This window comes from Oncorhynchus masou, chromosome 32 (genome assembly GCF_036934945.1).
Source record: "Oncorhynchus masou masou isolate Uvic2021 chromosome 32, UVic_Omas_1.1, whole genome shotgun sequence".
Taxonomy (NCBI): Eukaryota; Metazoa; Chordata; class Actinopteri; order Salmoniformes; family Salmonidae; genus Oncorhynchus; species Oncorhynchus masou.
In genome coordinates, this window is record NC_088243.1 from 77,259,939 (window position 1) to 77,278,727 (window position 18,789).

At 42.6% G+C, this 18,789-nt stretch overlaps 1 protein-coding gene across 1 annotated transcript in view; it reads right to left on the reverse strand.

Moving 5' to 3' along the window:
- macrod1 (mono-ADP ribosylhydrolase 1) overlaps nucleotides 1-18,789 on the reverse strand; it is a 116,530-nt gene that overhangs the window by 48,929 nt on the left and 48,812 nt on the right. The window contains exon 4 of the mRNA XM_064955136.1: nucleotides 3,523-3,552. Within this exon, the coding sequence (XP_064811208.1) occupies nucleotides 3,523-3,552 (30 nt within the window). The remainder of the gene's footprint in view (nucleotides 1-3,522; nucleotides 3,553-18,789) is intronic.

Here is an 18,789-nt window from a genome sequence, read left to right on the forward strand (position 1 = left end):
TCCCGAAGCGGATCCTCTGTTTTGCCCACCACCCAGGACAACGGATCGGATCCCAGCCGGGGACCCAAAACAACGATGCTGTAGAAGGGGCAGACGGAGCGGTCTTCTGGTCAGGCTCCGTAGACGGGCACATCGCGCACCGCTCCCGAGCATACTACTCTCCAATGTCCAGTCTCTTGACAACAAGGTAGACAAAATCCGTGCAAGGGTAGCCTTCGATGGCAGAACCATAGATCATTGTTATTCTAACTTCCGCGACGCATATAAGGCCCTCCCTCGCCCTCCTTTCGGAAAAGCTGACCACGACTCCATTTTGTTGCTTCCAGCATATAGACCGAAATTAAAACAGGAAGCTCTCACGCTCAGGTATGTTCAACACTGGTCCAAACAATCGGAATCCACGCTTCAAGATTGCTTCGATCACGTGGACTGGGATATGTTCCGCATTGCGGCGAACAACAACATTGATGAATACGCTGATTCGGTGAGCGGGTTTATTAGCAAGTGCATCGGCAATGTTGTACCCACAGCGTCTATTAAAACATTCCCCAACCAGAAACCGTGGGTTGATGGCAGCATTCACGCAACACTGAAAGCGCAAACCACTGCTTTTAATCAGGGCAAGGTGACCGGAAACATGATTGAATACAAACAGTGTAGCTATTCCCCCCGCAAGGCAATCAAACAAGCTAAACGTCAGTATAAAGACAAAGTAGAGTCGCAATTCAACAGCTCAGACACGAGAGGTATGTGGCAGGGTCGACAGTCAATCACGGACTATAAAAGGAAAACCAGCCCCGTCGTGGATCAGGAGGTCTTGCTCCCAGACAGACTAAACAACTTCTTTGCTCGCTTTGAGGACAATACAGTGCCACTGACACGGCCCGCTACCAAAACCTGCGGGCTCTCCTTCACTGCAGCCGACGTGAGCAAAACATTTAAACGTGTCAACCTTCGCAAGGCTGCAGGCCCAGACGGCATCCCCAGCCGCGTCCTCAGAGCATGCGCAGACCAGCTGGCTGGTGTGTTTACAGACATATTCAATCAAACCTTATCCCAGTCTGCTGTTCCCACATGCTTCAAGGGGTCCACCATTGTCCCTGTTCCCAAGAAAGCTAAGGTAACTGAGCTAAATGACTACCGTCCCGTAGCACTCACTTCCGTCATCATGAAGGGCTTTGAGAGACTAGTCAAGGACCATATCACCTCCACCCTACCTGACACCTAGACCCACTCCAATTTGCTTACCGCCCCAATAGGTCCACAGACGACGCAATCGCAATCACACTGCCCTAACACATCTGGACAAGAGGAATACCTATGTGAGAATGCTGTTCATCGACTACAGCTCAGCGTGGTGAAGACACCACACAGACAGCGTGGTGAAGAAGGCGCAGCAGCGCCTCTTCAACCTTAGGAGGCTGAAGAAATTTGGCTTGTCACCAAAACCCCTCACAAACTTTTACAGATGCACAATCGAGAGCATCCTGTCGAGCTGTATCACCGCCTGGTACGGCAACTGCTCCGCCCATAACCGTAAGGCTCTCCAAAGGGTAGTGAGGTCTGCACAACGCATCATCGGGGGCAAACTACCTGCCTTCCAGGACACCTACACCACCCAATGTCACAGGAAGGTCAAAAAAATCATCAAGGACAACAATCACCCGAGCCACTGCCTGTTCACCCCGCTATCATACAGAAGGCGAGGTCAGTACAGGTGCATCAATGCTGGGACCGAGAGACTGAAAAACAGCCTCTATCTCAAGGCCATCAGACTGTTAAACAGCCATCACTAACATTGAGTGGCTGCTGCCAACATACTGACTCAACTCCAGCCACTTTAATAATGGAAAAATTGATGTAATAAATGTATCACTAGCCACTTTAAACAATGCCACTTCATATAATGTTTACATACCCTACATTACTCATCTCATGTGTATATACTGTACTCTATACTATCTACTGCATCTTGACTATGCCGTTCTATACCATCACTCATTCATATATTTTTTTATGTACATATTCTTATTCATTCCTTTATACACACAAGTGTAAGGTAATTGTTGTGAAATTGTTAGGTTAGATTACTCATTGGATATTGCTGCATTGTCGGAACTAGAAGCACAAGCATTTCGCTACACTCGCATTAACATCTGCTAACCATGTGTATGTGACAAATAACATTTGATTTGGCATTGAATCGCCTCAACATTAGAGTAAACCACTTTTGCAGCTTCAAAATGACTAACAAATGATTTTCATAATGAGTGACAAAAGGTAATGCAGTAACATCCAGTTCTTATACATGTGTAGCAACTTAGGGATTATTACAATAACAACATTGTTGTTACATAGGACGTTGATTTATAGTTGCATAATAATGGAGCTATTCCAGTAGAATAAGAAACAGTCACTATTCCTCTTGTGTACAGTAGCTACAAAAACTCTAAGCTCATTGCTATGCAATTAAAATGCAATTATCAAAGTATTATATAACATGCTAACAAAATGTTCCAAAAGTAACTACAATTGTATTACACAGTAACAATAACGGTTTAATGTTAAGTGTTACTGAGAATGCCGACCATAACAAAATATGTCTATTAACTGTAGAAAGGAAATTAAATATCCAAAAACTTGAATCAACTATAGCCACGGTTGGTGGAAAATCATGTTAGTTTGTATTCTGAGCAAACTATCCCTTTAAAGATCTTATAGTGTGTGTTTGAAACAAGAACACTTACCCTCAGATGGACAAAGAGGTTCAGAGTTGTTTTTGCTAAGCATCCAACTTGCAATTTGCAATGTTCGCAAATGGCTTAGAATTTCCCTGCAGTATTTTCGGGTATCATTAAATTAATTGCAGCTTTCAACCTTTTCATTGGCATGTTGAAAGAGTCACATGGTTGTTGAGAGTCAAATTATTTATGTATTTATACAACATATTATTGGTTCATTAGTTTGATTATGTACACCTGGGTCAATGGACATTCAGAATGAATATTTACAGAATGTTCAGATAGAAATGTATTGTGTAGATCAAATATGACTGTCAGATAGTCTGGAATAGTATAGAAGATTGTTTGTGCTCTATTCATTCTATTGTTGTCATCAACATGCAGTTCCAGATACAGCCCTGCCATTAGTTGAAGGCAGCCAATCCAATTGTTTCTGAAAAGTAGTCACTTCATGAGATCTGTATTGAAATATTTTTGGAAAGTAGTTGCTTTCTCAGATCTGTATTCAAATCGTTTTAAAAAGTTGTCGAGAAGTTGGGATCAGTTTTTGGGATTTGACTACAAATAGTTGTCGTCACCTCCAAAGTAGGTAAACCCCAATTTTTATTTTACTTTCGATGAAGCATAGTTAACTATAGTTATCCCAGGTCTAACACACACACACACACATACACACACACACACACACACACACACACACACACACACAGCGGTCTGTATTCTTTCTCTCCAGGAACAAGGGAACAGAAATAACAAAGTAAAGAGCAACAGAATGACTCACCTCCTCCTCCCCCCAGCAGAGTCTTGTTGGCTGAAAGATAAAACAGAAAAGAGAAACATCATGAGAAAACATTCTTTATGATGCAAATATACCTTCTAGCTGGCAGGATTGTACAGCCCTTCAAGGTCTTATTCCAACCTTCCTGGAAATAAACAGCAGTATGGCTGAGCCATATATATAGCTCTGGGATTGGTCCATTGGTCCATCAGCGCTGCCTCTGACTTATGACCTTTGATCTCAGTGATGTCACAAGCTCCATCATCAGCCTTCATCACTCAATTGATTTGAAGGTGGGGTGGAATAAAATTCAGTTATTTCGGTTCCTGCCCTGCCACCAGGAGTCATGATCCAATACAGAGCAACTTTAACCTGACAGGCTGGTCGATATAAGGACACCACAGCACCAGACCAGCCAGATGCAGCACTGGACATTGGTTCAGTGTGTAACTCTTCTGGACAGCCATTCAGACAGGGAAATACAGAGGAGAGGAAAGAGAACAAGAGGGAGAGAGAGGGAGATTTTAGACACATCCCGCCTGTCCAGGAGCCTCTATTCACATGGTCTCAAGAGAGGAGAGGAGCGAGAGGAGAAAAGAGGAGCGAGAGGAGAGGAGCGAGAGGAGGCAGCAGAATGGCAACATCTGTCTCTCCCTCTGGAAGACAAAAGCATTAAAAACAGAGCCCAGCGCATGCACAGCCAAAACATGTCCATGTGCATGCACAACCACGCACACACACACACACACAGACGTGGACCGACAAGATTGGATGTTGGTGTAACCATGGAAACTCCAAAGCCCAAAGGTTTGTTACTAAAACCTAGTTAATTAGAGAGAGACAGAGAGAGAGAGAGAGAGAGAGAGAGAGAGATGGGTGGAAAGAGCGCGAGAGGGAGAGAGATAGAGAGAGAGAGAGAGAGGTGGAAAGAGCGAGAAAGAGGGATAGAGAGGGGTGGAGAGAGAGAGAGATGGGTGGAAAGAGCACGAGAGGGAGAGAGAGATGGGTGGAAAGAGCGCGAGAGGGAGAGAGATAGAGAGATGGTGTCAGAAAGAGGTGAAATAAGTACTTAGCCTGTTGAGGTGCCTCTCCCACTTCTGTCAGTTAAAGGATGAACGTGTGAGAAGAGAGAGAAGAAAGTGAGACAGGAGGATGGGCAGAGAAAAAAAAGAGAGAAAGAGTGAGGGAGAGAGACTGGGGAGACAGAGGGGTGCACCGCTGTTACCCCAGGGAGAGAGGTTTAACATCTGTTAAACCCCTATGTATCCTTCACCCCAGAGAAAGAGGTGCGAGTGAGTGAGTGAAAGAGAAATAGAGAAACTGAATATAAATCCTAATATACTGTATATCGCTGTAAATTAGACTCTTTCCAAGTGTTGTACAGATGTAGGATCTTAATTTGAGCCAGTTTGCTACAGAAGAAAAAATAATCCTGCAAATCAAATCAAATTTTGTTGGTCACATACACATGGTTAGCAGATGTTATTGCGAGTGTCGCGAAATGCTTGTGCTTCAACAGTGCAGCAATATCTAACAATTCCATAACTACCTAATACACACAAATCTAAGTAAAGGAATAAGAATATATACATGCATGATGAACAATGATTGTGTGGCAGAGGCAAGGTGCAATAGATGGTATAAAATACAACATATACATTTGAGATGAGTAATGCAAGATGTGTAAACATTATTACATGGCATTATTAAAGTGACTAGTGATCCATTCATTAAAGTGGCTAATGATTTCAAGTCTGTATGTAGGCAGCAGCCTCTCTGGCCTTGCAATAGAAGCTGCAAGAGAAAATGTGAATTATTATGAGGATTATATTTCATGGACATTTTTTGAAGGGGTTGATACATTTTTCGTAAGGGTAAATCATGTCTGAAATTTCAAATGGCATGTTACAAACTTCAGACGCCTTTAAACCTCAAATACACTATGTTTTAAATATCCTGCATTGCACAAAATGTCTCCTGCAACAGGGTGATCAAATTAAGATCCTACATCTGTAAATGATTATAAACTCGATACATGTTTCAGTTAAAGCTAGAATCCTTAGTTGCTACATCAATTTGTGGATTTATAAATGAATGATGCCCACTGATTCTTGAAGAATGTAACTACTAAATGCCTCATGAGCTTAGTTCAACTGTCATACCCCATCAGAACCACACATATAACCTTGTTTTACTCCAATGTGTGTAAACAAACACTATATCAACTTACACTATGATTGTGACATCATGGATGGCCAGTCCTTGCATCCATAGCTGTCTATGAATTAGAGAGTGGTTACATTTCTCCAGGCCCATCCTCAGGTTTTCACCCAAACAGAGGCGGGGTGGCCGCTTTGTTATTGTTTAATTAGGGATTCCAGATTAAAATGAAGTATCTGCTGATAAGTAGTACTGTTATTTGCTTTTTTTTAGATGGATGTGACACTGGTGGCACTGAGAATGAGAGAGAGAGAGAGAAAGAAAGAGAGAAAGAAAGAAAGAGAAGGAGCAGCACTACATTTCTGTGAACATAAACTAAAAAGATGGAGCGTAGCCTACCTTCTCCTGGAAAGGGAAGTCATTAAATTATGACTGGACAGACACACAGAGAAACACACAGAGAAACACAGAGACAGAGAGAGAGACAGAAAGGGCACGGAATGGAGGGGAATAGGTGATGTGTACCAGACTTTGCTTTCTGCACTGAAAGGATGGACAGAGCAAGGGTGAAAATATATCAATTGAAAGAAAAGATGGAAAGAAAATCTTGCTGTGACTGACAATGAGAGAGTGAGTGAAGATCAGTGGAGGCTGCTGAGGGGAGGACGGCTCAAAATAATGGCTGGAACGGAGTTAATGGAATGGCATCAAACCATGTGTTTGATATATATGATACCAATCCACTGATTCCGCTCCAGCAATTACCACGAGCCCGTTCTCCCCAATTAAGGTGCCAGTGTGTTAAGGCTGTGTGTGTGTGTGTGTGTGTGTGTGTGTGTGTGTGTGTGTGTGTGTGTGTGTGTGTGTGTGTGTGTGTGTGTGTGTGTGTGTGTTTTTCTACTGTTGTGGTGTATTTAGGGACGCTCGGAATATACTGTAAGACTGAATCCTGTCTTGGTTTCATAACTGAACAGTGATGCTGAGGATTTTGATGATTCTTATGATGTTGCTGCTGATAAAAACAACAGTTCGGTACAATGTATCAAAAATATATATTGCTCTATAATCCATCAGCTCAATCTCCTCTCTTTTATTCCGTGAGCAACATGTCTGTGTTGTCCTCTCTCTGCCCTTTCACCTCTTATTCCCCTCTTTCTCCAACCAAACCTCTTTCTTCCCCTCGTTCATTGGATTTTGTACATTTGATTGTACTTTCCTTGGTCAAAAAAAAAACAGGCGAATCGTAATTAGAGACTGCTCTACAGTGTCTAAATAACAACCTTCTGAATCTGTGAACACACGCAGCTGAAAAGTCACAGGCCTGTTGTAGCCTAAAATAACCATTTATCTAGTAGAATAAACCAAGGCTATATCTCTTTTCAGGGAAATACTAAAGCATATTTTTCTGACAAAACGGTTTGAGTTATTTTATGCACAGTGTAATTTGTGCACAAGGTCAGAGGTGTAAAAGTACTTAAGTAAAAATACTTTAAAGTACTAAAGTAGTTTTTAGGGGTATCTGTGCTTTACTAATTATATTTTTTTACTTTCACATCACTCCATTCCTAAAGGAAATTATGTACTTTTTACTCTATACATTTTCCCTGACACCCGAAAGTACTAGTTACATTTTGAATGCTTAGCAGGACAGGAAAATGGTCCAATTCACACACTTATCAAGAGAACAACCCTGGTCATCCCCACTGACTCTGATCTAATGGACTCACCAAACACAAATACTTTGCTTGTAAATGATGTCTGGGTGTTGCAGTCTGCTCCTGGCTATCTGTAAATAAAATAAAACATGTATATTGTGCCCTCTGGTTTGCTTTATATAAGGAATTTAAAATGATTTATACTTTTGATACTTAAGTATATTTTAGAAATTACATTTACTTTTGACACTTAAGTATATGTAAAACCAAATACTTTTACTCAAGTAGGATTTTACTGGATGACTTTCACTTTTACTTTCATTTTCTGTTAAGGTATCTTTACTTGTGCTCAAGTATGAAAATGTAGTACTTTTTCCACCACGGCACAAAGCCAACAGGTGTGGGTCAAACTGAACGATTAACTGAATGATTACCTGAATGATTAACTGAATTAAAAGGACAATATAAAAAGAGCTGGTTGTGTTGCACATGGTGGACTTGAAATAGTTTCTGGTTTTCATGGCAAGGCTAGTGTGACTGAACCACAACGACCTGCTGAACAGACAGAAGACCGTGAGCTTCACGCGCGGGGATCACAGCACGGGCTCTTGGTAACACCTGGGCACCCTTTACCAAACGGATAAAAAAAGAGACAATGACATTATATAGCCTATAGGCTATAGATCCATAAGGTTGTATGTAAAGGTTAGTTAAAATGCGTAACACACTAAAGCAAATGTTAAGCAGATGTGACACCTATTTTAACATTAGTTCAGGGTGAAGTTATAGGCTACAGTGCACTTCTATTGTTAGGCACAGACTCCGAGCTCCCAAACAAAGCGACGCAGGGAGCTAGGGAAACGGAGCGCAACGCTTATTTAATAGGTTAGTGACTCTTTCCCTCACACACACACACACACACACAGAGAGAGAGAGCGACACACTGGGATGGAGATGTAACAGCCGTGCGAAGGCGGTTTCCACAGCGATGAAGCATTTTGGAGGCAGTTTTTAACCGCTGTACAGAGAAGAGGGAGAGGGAAAAGGATCGACTCGACAACCGGAGATCGGCGAGGGAAGACTAGAATAAAAGAAGGTAGTATAATTCTATATGCTAAAGTACATAAAAACAGCCTCAAATGAGACTTTACATGGTTCATTTTAGGATAAATTATATCTGAATACAACAGGTTTATAAGAGGGGGAATAGGACAGAAAGGGCACTCTTACACGCTTAGTATTTGTGTAGTGCATATTGTTTCGTATTGTTTGGATAAACAATTAATCCTGTGTGTGTGTGTGTGTCACTCTGGATGTGTGTGTGTATATACTACTCAGGCCAAGCACAAAGGACTACAGGTCAGCATAGGATTTGAAGTTTTTTTGTGTGTGTTTTCACACACACACGCACACACACAAATGCAACATATTGTGCAGCACAGCACCTTAAGCACAATAACCAGGAAAATATGACAATCAGAAGTAATTTAAGCATACAAACACAACAGGGTTTAGAGTGCATAGAGATCAGTTGTCTTACAGTTTCACTGGGCATGAATTAAAAACAACAATATGCGTTACACACGCACACACACACACACACACACACACACACACACACACACACACACACACACACAGGATTATTACAGAGCAAACAGGGCCATATTGAGATTAGAAGGGAATTCTCAGTGCCGAAATGTTACAGAACATCAGATTAAAGACAGGGAGAGAGATGGAGAGAGAAACACTGCACATTGGCAACATGATGAGGAGAGAATGCCCAGAAAATACAACAAAGACAATTGTAAAACCAAGTTCCAGTCCCAGCACTTGAGTAATTTAGGCTCTACTAGTCCAATCATTTCAGAGAACTGTGATTGCAACTTCAATTCAGTTACAGAATTCAGTCAAAATCAAACAATTCAAAATACACAACATCATCATAGTTAGACCATGCAATATTATTTTACCTAACTGGTCTGATATCATTTTACACAATGTTGGCTGATGTTGCTTTGGTTTTTATACATCGTTAATACGAAACCTTTGTATAGGGGTATATTTAAAACCAAGGCCCCAACCTCTCGGAGACATTCTGGAGATGACATAGATTACATTCTAAATAAAGATATTAGAGGGATGCATTACAGTGAGGGGAAATTCATGGTCCATCTGAGTACACACACACACACACACACACACACACACACACACACACACACACACACAATTACATAATAGTGGATTATGGCATTAAAGAGCAGTGTTTTGCAGCCCTAGTTATTGGCGCAGGAGTGCAATATCACAATACACCAGACCCACACTGCTGCAGTAGGAGTCACAGAGTGAAGTTCAGGGACTGAATTTATTTCAACAAAATATAGACTGTAACCTTTACTCCCTCACTATATCCACTCTGAATGTTTATGTGTGTCTCTCTGATGAGGTGTGTATGTGTGTGGGCCTTGGGAGGGGTGTGTGATGTGTGTGTGTGTGTGTGTGTGTCGGCCTTGGGAGGGGTGTGTGAGGTGTGCGTATTGTTAAATATTTGGGCCTCTGGAGCGAGTCGTGTGTGTGCGTGGTGGCATGTGTGTCTGAGCAGTGGTGTCCAGCACTTAAATTGCCTTGTTTATTCTCAGGGTCTGCATCATTCAGAGATAGCGAGGAAAGAGAGAGAAAGACATGAATAGAGAAATTATTTGAGCTGCATCAAATAGGCTGCATTTATACAGTAGACTGTGATCATGCTTGCTACGTGTTTGACAGGGAGATGAAACTGTGTGTGTATACAGTGTGTGTGTATACAGTGTGTGTGTATACAGTGTGTTTGTATACAGTGTGTGTGTATACAGTGTGTATATACAGTGTGTTTGTATACAGTGAGTACTTTGTGTGCGCATACAGTATGGGGATGAGAATCTGACTGGGATAATTATTCCCTACTCAGTTTAAAAGGAGCCTTCATCAGCTTGGAATACGCAACCGATTTATGCAAAACATATTCACTGTGTTTGTGTCGGTCTGTGTGACTGTGTGCGAGTGTTAGGGGTGTGAACGTTTAAATGTTAAAACTAAGTTGGGATTCTTAACATTAGGAAAATTCCCAAACAATGTTATCCCCACATAATTAAAATCACAGTGCAGTTGCCACAAAACAGTTATCCGTGTTCTAACCTGACTAGACGATAGGCTATAATAGCCTGGGGAAAGTTGTGTGTTTTAAATCAAACCAGTGGAAGATACAAACCTTAGGCTACTTGGGGGAATTTGTGAGGCATGCAAGACAAGAGATGGTGAGATGCAGATTAGCGAGACATATGAGCACTGTTCTGGCTGCCCCTCACTCTCCCTCGCTAATGATGCCAGTGTGTGTTCAGTCAGAGCGCATGTTCAGTCTTCGGTCTGTTGCCTGTAGAATATCCTAGTTTATTCATGGGACTGATGTCGTGTATCTTTGGGCCAGACTTGAGACCGGGGTACTCCTCGTTGCTGAGTGGGTAGGGGTGTTTTTGTCTCGTATTCTGAAATTACAGTAGGCTACCAGTAGCCTGTATCAATGACCCTTTTCAGATATAATAATGTGTCACCTCGTCTGTTAGGGTAGGCTACATGCCGTTTACATGTCTAAAGTAATGCTGCTTCTGAAGCAGGACTAATTTCCATCACTATGCGACCAAAACTGTCAATCAAATAATCTTGAGCTGCTCACTCAGCCTGCGGCCTGCACGCAGACCACTCTCTCCTAAAAAGGTACTTTAAAGTTCTTTAAATACTGTGATTTAGCAAGACATTTAGTAGAAATAAAGTACATCTAGCTATCCTACCATAAAAAAACAGCATGAACAACACAGCAGCACATCAATCAGCGACCTTTATTGTTGTCAGGGAAACAATAGAACATTATAAGTCGGAGCAGAATTCTACTGTCTGAAAAGATACAAGGTGCATTCGTAAATTCGCTCTGGTTATTGACTCCAATTTCAGAGCACTCTCGTCTGAGTGTGCCAGAGTGCAGAATAACTGATGAATTTACGAACGCTCAACACCCGTTGAATATGGCCGGTGTCGGTAAACGTCGGCAAAAAAACGCCATTCAATTGTTGCCAGCAGCACAGTTACAGTCACCAACGCTCTGGATAACATGAAAACAGCCAAACCAGCTCTGCTAGGGAGAGTAAAATGGTCAGAGTGGTGTGTTCTCTCATTTGTCTGGAGGTAGCTAGCAAGCTAGCCAACGTTAGCCAGTTAAGCTTGAGAGCTTGACTGCCATTGTGAGGTCAGAACGTTCAGATCAACCCTACTCCTCGACCAGAGCATCCAGTGTGGCTCTGAACTCTCCGAGAGCGAAACGCTCTGAATTTACAAATGGACAATCTGACAATGCTATGAATTTACGAACGCCCAGAGCGCACTCTGAGCGCACTCTGGCACTACAGATTGAATTTACAAACACACCCACAGACTCTTGATGCGGCACTCTTTTAATTGTCTGAAAAGTTATCAATTGTTGCTATTGTTCGGAAGTCCAGAAAGGACATATTAACAAAATTAATCTTTCATTATGTCGAGATCACAACTTATTTATCAAGATCAAGACAAGTGTCGTGGTCGAGTGTTGTTGTTTTGTAGGAATGTGGCCGTATTGATGACAAATTGACAGTATGGCTGAGGCAGCAGAGCCCACGGTGCATCAGCGCATAAGTTGTTATTAATTGCTACACTAAGGGATGGTACATTTCCTGCTAACATTTCATGTTTTGGTGCTCTTTATCAGTTTATAGGTTAGAAAGCTATAAGTTCCTTGTTCCTTGCATGCCATTGGCTGTGGACTTGGGGGCGGCATTCAGCCTGGGAGACAGTGCTGCCTGTCAGGCATTGTTCAAGGCTTAAATGCCCCACGAGAGCATTTTGATCAACGCAGCCACAGGGCTCATTGATGAGGTTGTTACCGCGCATCTGTACAAATTAATGGATAATACGTGGTACTTTTGATTATCTTGTGATCTCGACAAAACAACTCTTGTTATGTAGTGATCATGAGATAAATCATTTGTGATCTCGACATAAGGGAATAATTGTTTTATTCATATGTCCTCTCTGGACTTCTGTACTATTGAAATGTTACTGTGCCTGCGTTCTGTCTGTAAAGGGTGGCGCTAGACAGAACTTCATAGGACCATTATTCTACATTGTGAATTGAGTGGAATTGTATTATTATTTTTTGTTATCATTTTAACAAAAAAACGTGTTTTTTTTATCGTTGTTTAAACGTTAAGCAAAATGATCCATTGGTTACATCTCTAGCGCGTGTACAGTAATGTGTGCATTTTCTTTGTGTGTGCTGTGTTGCCATTGCGTGTGAACAAAACTCTATGAGAGCTTAAGTTAACAAACAGTGGAGTTAGTGTTCGTTTACCTGATATTTCATTGATGCAACAACGGTACTTCCTTCAAAATAATTCAACACTCCTAACAATTCCATTACGACCAGGTACCAAAATAATACAAAATGGTGCTTGTTGTAAGGAATCACAAATAAACCAAACTGTACTGGTAACTGGCCAAATAAAATAAACACCAACATAAAGTGTCTTAATATGGTGTTGGGCACCACGAGCCAGAACAGCTTCAATGCACCGTGGCATAGATTCTACGTGTCTGGGATGCGACACCATTCTTCCACAAGAAATTCCATCATTTGGTGTTGTTGAAGATAGTGGAAAATGCTGTCTCAGGCGCTGCCCCAGAATCTCCCATAAGTGTTCAATTGGGTTTCGATAAATGATGTATATAAACTCTGGGTTGCTGATGCTATGTACTGGCCAACGAGAGGCTTTGAAGCCACCGTTCGGCATATTGGCACTCCTCAGAAAAGCAGTCCACCATAGGAACGAATGGAATTCTACAGTATTTAATTTAAAAATGGACAAAATACATGTATTTAAGTATTTTGTTGTTGTAGTGGAGACAGTAACATTAATACTTTTGAAAAATATTACTTTAAATAAAACGTTTTGACATATTTTTTTGTATGTTTAGCTCACATAATAGAATAAGAAGGTACACATTAAGGCCCTTTAGAATCTAAGCCCTGTCTAACCCCGGGGAGGCGATTCTACTAAGCTATATGGAATTTTTTTAAGAAGGTCATACCAAGGATCATTTAGCCATTTGATTTATAATTTTAAGACCCCTTGAAGTATCAAAAAAAGATATAAAACAATGATTGGATGAAAAAAACATTTTTGGTATTCGCCCATACAAACACATTGAATAACAGATTCACGACATGGAACAACAGATACAAACATCTGAAGTTTGTTCTGAAGTGTCTGTCCTATATCTGAGAAATGCAGTGATTTCGGAAAGTATTCAGACCCCTTCACTTTTTCCACATTGATAAATTACAGCCTTTTTCTAAACTTGATTAAATAAAAATGTTCCCTGATCAGTCAACACACAATACCACATAATGACAAAGCGAAAACAGATATTTGTAAAAACAATACGTAAGTATTCAGACCCTTTGCAATGAGACTGGAAATTGAACTCTGGTGCATCCTGTTTCCATTGATCATCCTTGAGATGTTTCTACATCTTGATTGGAGTCCACCTGTGGTATATTCACAAATTCAGCACTCCACCAATCAGGCTTTTATGGTAGAGCGGCAAGACAGAAGCCACTCCTCAGTAAAAGGAACATGACAGCCCACTTGGAGTTTGCCAAAAGACACTTAAAGGACTCAGACCAGGAGAAACAAGACTCTCTGGTATGATGAAACCAAGATTGAACTCTTTGGCCTGAATGCCAAGTGTCACATATCTCATGTATTTTCTGCACTACACAATGATATGGGCAGCGACCATGTAACACTTCTACAACATACAGAAGTGCCCTGGTCATCAAGGGGCAAAGTATCGACACGTTATTTTGAATTGAGAGACAAGCTTAAAGTTTTCTTTACTGACCATCATTTTCACTCGTCTGACCGCTTGAATGATGATGAGTTTCTCAGACCACTGGTCTATCTGGGGGATGTTTTTTCTCACCTGAATGATCTGAATCTAGGATTACAGGGACTCTCTGCAACTATATTCAATGTGCGGGACAAGATTGAGGCTATGATTAAGAAGTTGGAGTTTTTCTGTCTGCATTAACAAGGACAACACACAGGTCTTTCCATCATTGTATGATTTTTTGTGTGCAAATAAACTCCAGCTTACGGACAATGTCAAATGTGATATAGTGAAGCACCTGAGTGAGTTGGGTGCGCAATTACGCAGGTACGGACGACACAAACAACTGGATTCGTTATCCCTCTCATGCCCTTGCAACAAGCAGTTCTGTGAAAATTGAATTTAATCAGAAGCCACTGACAGATTTCTGGATTGTGCTGCACTCAGGGTTTCCTGCCTTGGCAAATCGCGCTGTTAAGACACTGATGCCCTTTGCAACCACGTACCTATGTGAGAGTGGATTCTCAGCCCTCACTAGCATGAAAACTAAATACAGGCACAGACTGTGTGGAAAATGTTTTAAGACAGACTCTCCAATACAACCCAACATTGCAGAGTTATGTGCATCCTTTCAAGCACACCCTTCTCATTAACCTGTGCTGAGTTATTCACATTTCATGAACAAATAAGGTTTTATATGCAAGATGGCTAAATAAAGAGCAAACTTATTGATCATTATTATATTATTGTTTGTGCCCTGGTCCTATAAGAGGTCTTTGTCACTTCCCACGAGCCGGGTTGTGACAAAAACTAAAACTCATTCTTATGTTTAATATATGTATTGTATAGTGTGTGTGTGTGGCAGGCTTACAATGATGGCAAAAAAACAACATTTGAGAGTCCGCTGACCATGCTAGAGGGGGTACGCAGCTGGAGGTTGAATGTTTGAAGGGGTACGCGGCTAAAAAATAGTTTGGGAACCACTAATCTATACAGTATAATATTGGTTGAGATCTGGTGACTGAGAAGGTCATGGCATATGGCTTACATAGTTTTCATGCTCTTCAAACCATTCAGTGACCACTCGCCCTGTGGATGGGGGATTGTTATCCTATGGGGGCATAGCCATGGCAGCCAAAATAATGGCCTGCTCAGCATTTTATACATGACTCTAAGCATGATAGGATGTTAATTGCTTAATTACCTAAAGAACCACACCTGTGTGGAAGCACCTGCTTTCAATATAAAGTACCAGTCAAAAGTTTGGACACACCTACTCATTCAAGGGTTTTTCTTTATTTTACTATTTTCTACATTGTAGAAAAATAGTGAAGACATCAAAACTATGAAATAACATATAAGGAATCATGCAGTAAACAAATGTGTTAAAGAAATCAAAATATATTTTAGATTCTTCAAAGGAGCCACCCTTTGCCTTGATTACAGCTTGGCATTCTGTCAACCAGCTATATGAGGTAGTCACCTGGAATGCTTTTCAATTAACAGGTGTGCCTTGTTAAAAGCTAATCGTGGAATTTCTTTCCTTCTTAATACGTTTGAGTCAATCAGTTGTGTGTGTGTGTGTGTGTGTGTGTGTGTGTGTGTGTGTGTCTCTGTGTGTCGCTCTCTGTGTGTCGCTCTCTGTGTGTGTCTGTGTGTGTCTCTCTGTGTGTGTGTGTGTGTCTCTTGTATGTGTGTGTGTGTGTGTGTGTGTGTCTCTGTTTCTGTGTGTCTCTGTCTCTCTCTCTGTGCGTGTGTGTGTGTGTGTGTGTGTGTGTGTGTGTGTGTGTGTGTGTGTGTGTGTGTGTGTGTGTGTGTGTGTGTGTGTGTGTGTGTGTGTGTCTCTCTTGTGTGTGTGTGTGTGTGTCTTGTGTGTGTGTGTGTGTCTCTTGTGTGTGTGTGTGTGTGTGTGTGTCTCTTGTGTGTGGGTGTGTGTCTCTTGTGTGTGGGTGTGTGTCTCTTGTGTGTGGGTGTGTGTCTGTGCTTGTGTCTCTCTGCGTGTGCGCGTCTCTCTGCGTGTGCGCGTCTCTCTGCGTGTGCGCGTCTCTCTGCGTGTGCGCGTCTCTGTCTCTGTGTCTCTCTGTCTCTCTGTCTCTGTGTGTGTCTGTCTCTGTGTGTGTCTGTCTCTGTGTGTGTCTGTCTCTGTGTGTGTCTGTCTCTGTGTGTGTCTGTCTCTGTGTGTGTCTGTCTCTGTGTGTGTCTGTCTCTGTGTGTGTCTGTCTCTGTGTGTGTCTGTCTCTGTGTGTGTCTGTCTCTGTGTGTGTCTGTCGCTGTGTGTGTCTGTCGCTGTGTGTGTCTGTCGCTGTGTGTGTCTGTCGCTGTGTGTGTCTGTCTCTGTGTGTGTCTGTCTCTGTGTGTGTCTGTCTCTGTGTGTGTGTAGCTCTGTGTGTGCGTGTAGCTCTGTGTGCGCGTGTCTCTCTGTGTGTGTGTCTCTGTGTGTGTGTGTGTCTCTGTGTGCGTGTGTGTCTCTGTGTTCGTGTGTCTCTGTGCGCGTGTGTCTCTGTGCGCATGTGTCTCTGTGCGCGTGTGTCTCTGTGTGCGTGTGTCTGTGTGTGCGCGTCTCTGTGTGTGTCTGTATGTGTGTGTGTCTCTGTGTGCGTGTCTCTGTGTGTATGTGTGTGTCTCTCTGTGTGTGTGTGTCTCGTTGTGTGTGTGTACGTGTCTCTCTGTGTGTATGTGTGTGTGTGTGCATGCGCGTCTCTGTGTGTGTGCGTCTGTGTGTTTGTGTGTCTGTCTCTGTGTGTGTGTCTGTCTCTGTGTGTGTGTCTGTCTCTGTGTGTTTGTCTCTGTGTGTGTCTGTCTCTGTCTGTGTGTGTCTCTGTGTGTGTATGTGTGTGTGTGTGTGTCTTGTGTGTGTGTGTGTGTGTGTCTTGTGTGTGTGTGTGTGTGTGTGTGTGTCTCTTGTGTGTGTGTGTGTGTCTTGTGTGTGTGTGTGTGTGTGTGTGTGTCTCTTGTGTGTGGGTGTGTGTCTCTTGTGTGTGGGTGTGTGTCTGTGCTTGTGTGTGGGTGTGTGTCTGTGCTTGTGTCTCTCTGCGTGTGCACGTCTCTCTGCGTGTGCGCGTCTCTCTGCGTGTGCGCGTCTCTCTGTCTCTGTGTCTCTCTGTCTCTGTGTGTGTCTGTCTCTGTGTGTGTCTGTCTCTGTGTGTGTCTGTCTCTGTGTGTGTCTGTCTCTGTGTGTGTCTGTCTCTGTGTGTGTCTGTCTCTGTGTGTGTCTGTCTCTGTGTGTGTCTGTCGCTGTGTGTGTCTGTTGCTGTGTGTCTGTCTCTGTGTGTGTCTGTCTCTGTGTGTGTCTGTCTCTGTGTGTGTCTGTCTCTGTGCGTGTGTAGCTCTGTGTGCGCGTGTAGCTCTGTGTGCGCGTGTCTCTCTGTGTGCGTGTCTCTCTGTGTGCGTGTGTCTCTGTGCGCGTGTGTCTCTGTGGGCGTGTGTCTCTGTGGGCGTGTGTATCTCTCTGTGTGCGTGTGTCTGTGTGTGCGCGTCTCTGTGTGTGTCTGTATGTGTGTGTGTCTCTGTGTGCGTGTCTCTGTGTGTATGTGTGTGTCTCTCTGTGTATGTGTGTCTCGTTGTGTGTGTGTACGTGTCTCTCTGTGTGTATGTGTGTGTGTGTGCATGCGCGTCTCTGTGTGTGTGCGTCTGTGTGTTTGTGTGTCTGTCTCTGTGTGTGTGTCTGTCTCTGTGTGTGTGTGTCTGTGTGTTTGTCTCTGTGTGTGTCTGTCTCTGTCTGTGTGTGTCTCTGTGTCTCTGTGTGTGTATGTGTGTGTGTGTGTGTCTGTGTGTGTGTGTGTGTCTGTGTGTGTGTGTGTGTGTGTGTGTGTGTGCGCGTGCGTGTGTCTGTATCTGTCTATCTCTCTCATATTTAAGAGGAGAAGTCTAGGGAGGAAGGGAGTAACACAGCATTAGTACAGAAAACCACTTAAATGACCCAAAGCCCTGATGACATCAGTGGAGAGGGAGGGGCTGGTCCATTTATAGCCAAGTGGTTCAGTCTAAAATAATATAACAAATAACATTTTTTTTGTTTTTTTTTATGTGCAGAATGACGTTTACCCAAATGAGTGACAGAACAGAGATCTCTAGGTAGGGAGATGGTGAGATGAAGGAATGGAGGGAGGAGAAGAAGAGAACAGATGCTAGGAAGACAGGGATGAGGGAGGGTAGTGAAGGTACAGCTCCTTACTGATGGCTGGCTGGCATCAATGGAGAAGTAGAGGAACAGGAAGGGAAGTGGTTCTCTACTTTTTACAGGGGCTGAACTGCTTTACAGAGTAAAATAGGTTTTCATATGGTGATATCATTATCATTGAGTAAAGGACTGCTATTAAGAGTGTATATTCATGTGTGAGGGGTGTGTGAGTGAGTGAGTGAGTGAGTGAGTGAGTGAGTGAGTGAGTGAGTGAGTGAGTGAGTGAGTGAGAGAGTGAGAGAGTGAGAGAGTGAGAGAGTGAGTGAGTGAGAGAGAGTAAGAGAGAGAGAGAGTGAGAGAAAGGGAAAGCGGGTC